At 37.6% G+C, this 10195-nt stretch overlaps 1 protein-coding gene across 2 annotated transcripts in view; it reads right to left on the bottom strand.

Moving 5' to 3' along the window:
• Positions 1 to 693: 693 nt before the first annotated feature.
• Positions 694 to 10195, bottom strand: part of LOC113925356 (vesicle-associated membrane protein 8-like) — a 29764-nt gene continuing 20262 nt past the window's right edge. The window contains exon 6 of one of the 2 annotated variants that reach the window (XM_027600042.2): positions 694 to 1032. In XM_027600042.2, the coding sequence (XP_027455843.2) occupies positions 892 to 1032 (141 nt within the window). In that variant the 3' untranslated portion in view covers positions 694 to 891. The remainder of the gene's footprint in view (positions 1033 to 10195) is intronic. The other variant, XM_027600043.2, reaches the window with a different exon arrangement.

Below are 10195 nucleotides of genomic sequence, written 5' to 3'. Positions count from 1 at the left end.
CCCTACCCAGCAGGGAGCTGGATGCGGGGACTCCATCCCAGGACCCTAGGATCATGACCTGAGCCGAAGGAACTCATGAAGCCTCGTTAACAACTGCAAAGTGAAGTTGGATGCTTTAGTTATTAGAAATCTTAGTGATTTGAGGTTACTGGATGAAGTGTATCATGTGAAAAAAAAAAGGCTGTTAGGGTGGTAAAATAGGACCAGTGATTTATTAGGGAAATAATACAGCTTCCTAATTTAAAAATTTTTACACAACGAAGTGTCTAGTATAAAACAATGGCTTGAGTTGTCATTTCAAATGAAAGAATATGTAGAAGAGGTGAATGTCTATTTCTGGACTGTGTTCTCATGTTAAGACTCATATTTCTAAGGGAATTACAAGTTCACAGTCATTTTTCTTCTAAGGAGCAAGATAATAGAGATTTAATCAGTGTCACAAATGCAATCATTTTTTCCTTTTAAGTAATAGTTAACACTTAAATAGCACTTACTGTGTGGTAGATATAGTTCTATGCAGTATTATTGGCTCCATTTTACAGATGAGGAGACAGGGGCACAGGTTAAATAACTTGTCCAAAGTCACCTCGCTGGTATGTGGCCGAGTGGAGTTACACTTCAGTGGTCTGATTCCACGGTTTGTGCTCTTAATCTTAACAGAGGGTAGAGAGGCTGGGGAAGTAGCTGGAGCAGTGGGAAAAAAATGGGATTACAGAAATGGAAGAGGTACAGGGACAAGAGTCAAGGCACACTGAGGGGACAAGGAAGAATGTCCAGCCCCTCTTCCTCCAGGCTTCTTAACCACCAGAGAATGCTTTCATAATGGTTGGTTGTGGAATTCTGTGTTTGCACAACCATTTATTGGTAACTGCTGGGCATGTGGAGAAAAAGTTAGGTTGCTATTACATTTGTACTTAAAAGAATGATGATAATTGAAAGGAGAATTACCACAGTGAGGATTATGATCTTTCTGAAGTGTTTCCACCATATTATCCTCCTAAGAATCTTTCTTGTTTTTTGGGATTCTTTGGCCTGAAATAAAAATAAACACAAATATAATGTTTTCTTTCTGTATCTGAATTAATGGGCACACCCCAGTACTTCTCAGAGCTGTCTAAAAGAAGAGATTTAGGGCGCCTGGGTGGCTCAGTTGGTTAAGCGACTGCCTTCGGCTCAGGTCATGATCCTGGAGTCCCGGGATCGAGTCCCGCATCGGGCTCCCTGCTTAGCAGGGAGTCTGCTTCTCCCTCTGACCCTCTTCCCTCTCGTGCTCTCTCTCTATCTCATTCTCTCTCTCAAATAAATAAATAAAATCTATAAAAAAAAAAAAGATTTAGCTTGGTTTTGACCAATCCCAGAGTCTCAATAAGTCTGAACAGCTTTTATAATATGCACCAAGATTCCAGATGCCTTCCTTACTGTGTTCAGTTGTACTTTTATTAGTTTTATTAACTCCATAACCTTGACCAAGTTACTAACTCTTTGAGCTTCAGTTTCCTCATCTTCACTTGATTTTACTTAAATCCTTTACAACCCTATTTAAAATTGCTACCCCCCATGGGGACCCTGGGTGGCTCAGTTGGTTAAGCAGCCGACTCTTGATTTCAGCTTAGGTCATGATCTCAGGGTCATGAAATGAAGCCCCATGTCGGGCTCTGCTCAGCACAGAGTCTGCTTGAGATTCTCCTGCTCCCTCTCCCTCTGGCCCCCCCTCACTCTCTCTCAAAAAATTAATTAAAAAAATTGCTACCCCATCTCCATCCCAGAAAAATAATACTCCCCTTCAATACATTATTTTTCTCCAAAGTACTTATCTCTTACCTAGCATTATGTAATTTTTTTTTTTTAACAGAGAGAGAGAGAGAGAATCTTAAGCAGGCTCTGCTTTCAGTGTGGAGCCTGACATGGGGCTCGATCCCATGACCCTAAGATCATGACCTGAACTGAAATCAAGAGTTGGATGCTTACCGACTGAATCACCCAGGTGCTCCACGTGATGTAAATTTTACTTTTTGTTTGTCGAGAATGTAGCTCCATGAAGGCAGGGGTTTTGGTATGTTTCACTCACTGCTATATTATCAACAGTGCTTAACATAGAACATTCTTCTGTTTCTCTTTAGCACCTGTATGTTGCTACTGAGAAATGTGGTGCTATTCTAATTGCCGAGACTTTGTTTTTTCTGTCTGAAAACATTTAAAATCTCTCTTCCTTTTTGATGTTCTTTAATTTCAGCATCACATGCCCTGCTGTGGTCCTTGTTTTGTTCATTCAATCTGGAAACTCATGTTACTTAGTTCTTGTATGACTCTGATTTTCTTTCCTTTGATTCCTTCATGTTCTTTTTCTGAAACTCCTGTTATTCGTATGTTGGATCTCTTAGACTGAGTCACTGTCTTCCTTATCTTTCCTCTCTCTCTTTTTGCTCTCCTTTCTGAGAGAATATCTCAACTTTATATTAGAATAAATCCATTGAATTTTAAATTTTTACTATGGTTTTAATTTCCAAAAGATCTCTTTTCTATGAATAAGCTTTCCTATAGCTTTTTATTCTTGTTTCAGGGATGTATTACTGTTATTTCTCTGTAGACAAAGGTTGGAGTGGTCACCATAGTCAAAATATAGATATTCAGGATAAGATTTTTCACTTAATCCATCTGATTTTAATATGCTGGTCACTCTGGCCTCAACTGCACCTGGTGTCTGAGTTTAGAGCCTCTGATCTATTGTCTTTATTTTTTTAATTAATTAATTTTATTATTTTTTAAAGATTTTATTTATTTGACAGAGAGAGACACAGCGAGAGAGGGAACACAAGCAGGGGGAGTGGGAGAGGGAGAAGCAGGCTTCCCGCAGAGCAGGGAGCCCAATGCGGGGCTTGATCCCAGGACCCCGGGATCATGACCCGAGCTGAAGGCAGACGCCTAACAACTGAGCCACCTAAGCGCCGCTGATCTATTGTCTTTAGATAATAACATTTATTATCCTTTGTCAGGGATAAGGAGAGGAAGCAATATGGCTGTAAAAAGTAGGGAAAGGGCTCTACAGGTAACACGTTCCTTTTAAAGACTTTATACCCAGTCTCTTCCTAGACTTATACTGCATGTCTACTTTTACAAGTACCATGTATCTCCAATTTCTGATCCTTTCCAAGTCTATGGCCCAGATCGGCTTGCATCTTAATGTCTTCTGCTTACAAACTTATGTCTTGAGTTTTCTGCTCTACTGAGGTTATCAAGTACTCATACTCCCATTTTCTAGCTTCCAAAATTGTTGACGTTTCTTACCTGTTGTCTTTTCTCTTTTTTTAACTTATTTATTGCATCTTAGAGAGTGTGAGCGGGGGGAGGGGCAGAGGGAGAGAGATAGGGAAAGAATCCCAAGCAAACCAGCACAGTGTGGAGTCTGTCGCTGGGCTCAATCCCACCACCCTGAGACTGTGACCTGAGCTGAAATCAAGAGAAGCTTAATTGACTGAGCCACCTAGGTGCCCCTCTCTCGTTTCTTATCCTAGTGTTTTATACATTAAAATTCCTAATTATTGCTTTACCTATCATTTTATTAGAGTTTTGAGAGTATACCAAGATAAATGTACCTGTTTAATCTGCCCAATTATAATCCATGACCCATATCTACCTGTAGGCTGACTGAGAGAAAGCTTATTGTTCTAGTTTTTATTAAAAAGCCAAATGTGCTTCCTAAGAACATTCAGTAGTCTTTTACCTAAAGACCAAGGGAAAAGAGAACTAATTTTGCTAGGCAAAAAATGGAGGTTTTAGTGAGAATGATTATGTGTTATCTGTATGAAAATATTGTGAGAAAAACTAAAATACTTCAGTCAAATATATTTTATTGAGCTGCCTCTATTCAGCTGGCTTCAAAGATGAAGTCATTTTTTCTTCATGTAATCATATATGCATAAAAGTGAAATTTGTTTGAAAGGTAAGGCAGTAAAGAAATAAAATCTCTTAAATTGTTTTTGCCATATTTTCGTGGTATTTAGATGATGCCACTTTCTGCATAAGAAAGATATATAATCTGGGTCACCTGGGTGGCTCAGATGGTTAAGCATCTGCCTTTGACTCAGGTCATGATCTCCAGGTCCTGGGCTCCCTGCTCATTGGGGAGTCTGCTTCTCCTTCTGCCTCTCCCCCTGCTTGTGTGCGCTCTCTCTCTCTCTCAAATGGATAAATAAAATCTTTTTTTAAAAAAGACATAATTTAATAAAAATTAGATCTAGCAATATGGTGGATTAGGGAACCCCGTAACCCTCCTGCCACTATTACTACACAGAATGCTAGATAAAATATAACAAGCAAACTTAAATTCATACCTAAGTTTGGAAGAAAGTAAGAGTAAGGCCTGGTGCAGGAATCTAGGAAAGCAGTGAAAAATTGCACTTATGGTGCAGCTCCTCTGTATTTGGGAGGGTGAGGATGTTGGCTTCTGTCGTCCAGGGTTTGGGGTTTCACTGCTCATAGGCATAGCAGGCTAAGCTCTGGGCTTACATGAGGAGAGCAATGGAACTGTACTGAATTTTCATCCTTCCTGTTAACTAAGCTCAAAACTTTGGAGTCTTCCTTAACTCTTTCTCACCACACATTCAATCTGTCGGCAATTCCAATTTGCTCCACCTTCAGAGTATATTGAGAATCCAACCACTTCTCACCACTTGTACTGCAGTAAATATTCATTTAATGTTACTTATACCTTTACCACTTTCTCTGCTCTTTAATTTTTTGCTGAAATTCAGACTTTTCTTCAGGTAATTTTCTAACTACCAAAAAACTTCCTTTAGAATTTCCTTTAGTGCAGATGGGACAAAGACAGCCAACTAGCCACTGAAGACTTGAGTTCCCCTTCCATAATGTAGAATTGTTGCTAGCAAGAGACTCTCCAATCGCAGGCCACATTTTTCAGGCTCCTCACCCCACCCTATGTTGTGTCCCTCTCTGCCTCTTGCACTTATGCAAAGCTATAAGACTTAATTCTTACCAATAGGTTGAGAGTAGAAGTGATGGGTATCACTTTGGGTCTCAAGTGGATATAAGCAAATGTGCTTTCTCCACTCCCTGTTTAACCATCTTCCACCTGAAATTGAAAGACTCTGAGGCCCAAGGCAATGGCAGAGTCACAAAATGGAAAAAGCTTGGGTTCCTGGATTACCATGTGAAAGTATGCCCACCGAAAAACTGTCTTGGACTGTTACATAACCGGGAAATAAACCTCTATTTAGTTAAAACACTGAAAACTGAGGTATGTTGGTACAGCTAGTGTTTCTCTAATATTTCAGTTGGTAGTAGGATGAGATGTTGTTATTACAAGAATCTGAAACGTGGCATTGGTTTAACCATCAGGGTAGGTAAAACCTGTGAAGAAACTATTAGGGCAGTATGTTTCACAGAAAGATAAAGACCTATGTTCTTCAGAATAAAGTATTTGATAGTTTTACTATCTCCTGTGACAACTTGGACGGTAAATAAATTGCCTATTGACTGTCACTTTGGAAGAAAATGTTGGAAAACAGAATGATAGTGGTGTGAGTTCTCATTACTGGCTGCATTTATCATGGTACCAAATGGCTGATTTGCAAGAAGAGGAAAAGAGAGGGTGCCGAAATGTGGAACACTGAAACATTGGATAAGCTGATGTTTTTTTGGTCCAAACAGTAGGAAATAAGATTGAAAAGGTGTTTAATGTCAAATGCCCCTTAAGATTCTGCCCTTCCTCAATAGCACCCCCCAAACCTATTAAAACATGGGCAAAGGACTTGAATAGACTTTCTTCAAAGATCTATAAATGGCCAATAAGCATGTGAAAAGATGCTCAACATCGTTAGTCATTGAGGAAATGCAAATCAAAATGAGATGCTAATAGAAAAAGAAAATGAGATGCTAGTTCATACCCAGTAGGATGGCTATAATTAAAAAAAAGGAAAAGAACAAGTGTTGGAGAGGATGTGGAGAAATCGGAACCCTCTTACACTACTGGTGGGTACTTGTGGGTACCCTCTTACATTATTAGGTTCAACCACTGTGGAAAATAGTTTGGAAGTTACCTAAAAAAGTTAAACACAATTACCATATGACCTAGCAATTCCATTCTTATGTATACATACAGAGGAATTGAAAAGAAGTTTTCAAACATAAGTTTGTACACGAATGTTCGGGGCAGCATTACTCACAATAGCCAAAAGGCAGAAATAACCCAAATGTCCACCAACTGATGGATAAACAAGTAGAGGTATATCCATACAATGGAATATTATTCAGCCACAAAAAGGAATGAATTACTGATGCATGCTATAACATGGATGAAGCTTGAAAACATCATGCTAAATGAAAGAAGCCAGACACAAAAGATCATAGACTGTATGATTCCATTTATATGAGACAGCCAGAATAGGTAAATCCATAGAGACAGAAAGCAAATTAGTGGTTCCTAGGGGCTGGGGAATAATTGATTAATGGGTATGAGGTTTCATTTTGGGGATGAAAATGTTTTGGAACTAGTAAGGTGTTGGGTATACGACATGATGAATGTATTAAACGCCACTGAATTATATACTTTAAAATACTAATTTTACCTCAATTAGAAAAAAAAAGATTCTGAGGCGCCTGGGTGGTTTAGTCAGTTAAGCATCTCCCTTCAGCTGAGGTCATGATCCCAGAGTCCTGGGATCAAGCCCCACATCGGGCTCCCTGCTCAGCAGGGAGTCTGCTTCTCTCTCTGCTCCTACCCCAGCTCCTTCTCTCTCTAAAGAAATAAAAAAAATCTTAAAAAAAAAAAAGATTCTGCCCTGCAGTAGAGATCAAATTAAGGGTATAATAAGGTATCTATCCAAGCCTTACGGCCTCAAGGTAGTTGTCTTTAAATTGAGAGGGAGGCACGAGGGCAAGGAAGCAAATAACCAGGTTTCAGAATATTGTCCAGAAAAGAGCTTTATATGTGGCTACAGGCATTGGAAAGAACTAGAAACAAAAAGATTAGAAATCATCAATCATCAATTTTGAACAGAATTATAAATAAACCAAAATCTCGTCCTTTGAAAAGACAAAAAAAAAAAAAAAACAACTTGATTGAAACATTAAGAGAGTTGGGGCACCTGGGTGGCTCAAATGGTTGAGGGTCTGCCTTCCGCTCGGGTTGTGATCTCCAGGTCCTGGGATGAGTCCCGAGTCCTGCATCTGGCTCCCTGCTCAGCAGGGAGTCTGCTTCTCTCTCTCTCTCTGCCCCTCCCCCTGCTTGTGTTCTCTCTGTCTCTCTCTCTCTCAAATGAGTAAATAAAATGTTAAAAAAAATTGTGAGTTTAGGAATGAGGAAATTAAACCAACCATAGGCACAAGATAGACTATAAAAATTATATAAGAATACCACCTCACATGGCATGTAGTATACAGCTTTTATACATTGCTAGAGTCAGTCTTTTGAGGCAACAAAGGTAAAATTATAAAACTGGATCCTACAACACACACAAACATTTAATGTGCAACTTATCATATTAACAGGTTTAAGAAGAAAAATCATTATCTCAATGTAAAAACACTTGATACAATTCAACTCCCTTTCATGATAAAATTTCTTAGCAAATGAGGCATAGAAAGGAAGTTGTGTAACTTGTTAAAAAGTATCAAAATCTGAATGTAAATTTAATACTTAATTGGGAAACATTAGAAATAATCATTTTAAATTGGGAACAAAACAAGTATTTCAGATATCACCATTTCTATTCAACATTTTCCTGGCATTGCTAGCTAACATAGTAAGACAAGCAAAAAAAGTAAAAAATAAAAAATAAATAAAATAGGGGAACCTAGCTGGTTCAGTTGGTAAAGCATATGACTCTTGATCTTGGCATTGTGAGTTCGAGGGCCATGTTGGGTGTAGAAATTACTTAAAAATATCTTTAAAAAAGAAATATATATTGGAAAGGATGAAAAAATACAGTCATTTATATATGATAAAATTACAATGTACAAAATGTAAAGAAATGCATAGATAACAATTTTATCATGAAAAAGTTCACTAAGATTTAGGATACAAAATCAGTATGCAAAAATTGATTGTGTTTCTATTAATCAAAAAAAGCTTTTGAAGGAGAACTAGAAAAATGAAGAGACAGCATGTTCAGAGGTGGGAAAACAATATTTTAAAGATGTCAATCCTCCTCCTATTAATGTAATTCCAACTAACATCCCAACAGTTTGTGTGTGTGAGTGTAACTTGAGAAGTAGATTCTAAACTTCACTGAAAGAGAAAGACTTGCCAACACAATTTTCCAAAAGTAGAAAGTATCTTGCACTATAAGATATTAAGGCTTCTTATAAAACCACGGTAACTAAAACAGTATAGTACTGGTCCAAGGATAAAGAAATAGATCAGTAGAATAGAATACGTATATATAAATTAAAAGAAAGAAAACATGAAAACATGATATATGATAGGGTTGGCATTACAAACCAAATGGGAAAGGCTGAGCTATTCAATAAATGGTGTTTGGGCAAATTGGTTTTTTGAAAAGAAAAGAATAAAATTTTGATTACTATCTTATACTATGTGCAAAAATAAAATTCCAGATGTTTTAAAGATCCATGTTTAAGGGGCGCCTGGGTGGCCTAGTTGGCTAAGTGCCTGCCTTCAGCTCAGGTCATGATCCCAGGTCCTGGGATTGAGCCCCAAGTCTTGCTCCCTGCTCTTGCCTTCTCTTACTATTTCTGTTGCTATCTCTGTCTCTCTCAAATAAATAAATAAAATCTTAAAAAAAAATCCATGTTTAAGGAGCAGAATTTAAAAATTTTAGGAAACAATACTTTATAAGCTGGGGAAAGGAGTTTTTTTTTTAACATATTTTTATTCCCTTATTCATTATCTATTCAAACATTTGGCAACTTTTTTTTTTTTTTAGAGAGAGAGCTTGCATGCCGGGGGGGGGGGGGGGGGGGCGGGAGGGGCAAAGGGAGAGGGAAAGAGAGAATCTTAAGCAGGCTCCAAGCCCAGCACGGAGTCTGACGTGGGGTTTGACTTCGCAATCCTGAGATCATGACCTCAGCTGAAATCAAGAGTCAGATGATTAACCAACTGAGTCACCCAGGTACCCCATATTATTTAGTTTAAACTAAACTGAAAAGTAGACATGTGGCTTAAAAATTATACCAATAAAGGGGTGCCTAACTGGGTTAGTCAGAAGAGCATGGAACTCTTGATCTCAGGGGGGTGAGTTTGAGCCCCACGTTGAGTGTAGAGATTACTTAAATAGATACATAAAATTATGCCAATAAGGCAAACGTGAACGACAAAAACATGGCAAAGAGGATATATTTTTGCTTCTAGTTTGAGTACTCCATCTGCCATATTTAGAGATAAATAGTAATTGTAATCAGATCTGACTTTTAATCACAAATTACTATCATTAAAATACATTATTGTTAATATTTTTCTTAATCAGAGAGGAACAGCTTTCATCTTCTTAAAAAAACAAATTAGCTAATATTTTATTTCATCTTCATCCCATTCTTTTAATTTCTGTTTTTCTGTGTGCTTTATTAAAATGTTATTATAGAAGAATATATAATTTAGATATATATATTTAAATGCATTCTCAAGAACATTTTACAAATAAGTATGCATGATCAAAAAACTTTACAGATCATTGTCTTAGAAATAGTTTTGCAGGGGCGCCTGGGTAGCTCAGACAGTTGGGTGTCTGACTTCCGTTGACTCAGTCATTATCTTGGGGTCCCTAAGATCCAGCAGTGTCAGGCCCTGCCATCAGTGGCCAATCTGCTTGTCCCTTCCTCTGCCCCTCCCCTGTGTGCGTGTGCTCTCCCTCTCTCTCAAATAAATAAAATCTAAAAAAAAAAAAATGGTTTTGCAAAAGTGTACCAAGAGACATGAATGAGAGTGTTCAAGGCAGTATTGTTCATAATAAAGTTGGAATCTACATTAATATTTGTTAAAAGGAGAAAATATAAGTACACTATGTTTACTTAAATAGTAATGATATGCTGTCAGAAATTAAATTGATAAATTAGAGCTAAGTGTGTCCAAATGAATATATTTCATAAACATAATGTTGAACTAAAAACTCAGGTTTTAGTTCATTATATGTACATTATAATGTCACAAATATAAAGTTAAAAATGCAAACCAAGAATGTAGATACATATGTACCTACAGATACATACCAGAGGAATCAAA

Source organism: Zalophus californianus, chromosome 2 (assembly GCF_009762305.2).
Source record: "Zalophus californianus isolate mZalCal1 chromosome 2, mZalCal1.pri.v2, whole genome shotgun sequence".
Lineage (NCBI taxonomy): Eukaryota > Metazoa > Chordata > Mammalia > Carnivora > Otariidae > Zalophus > Zalophus californianus.
Note: the sequence above shows the minus strand (reverse complement) of the source record. Positions and strands in the feature narration are given on the sequence as shown.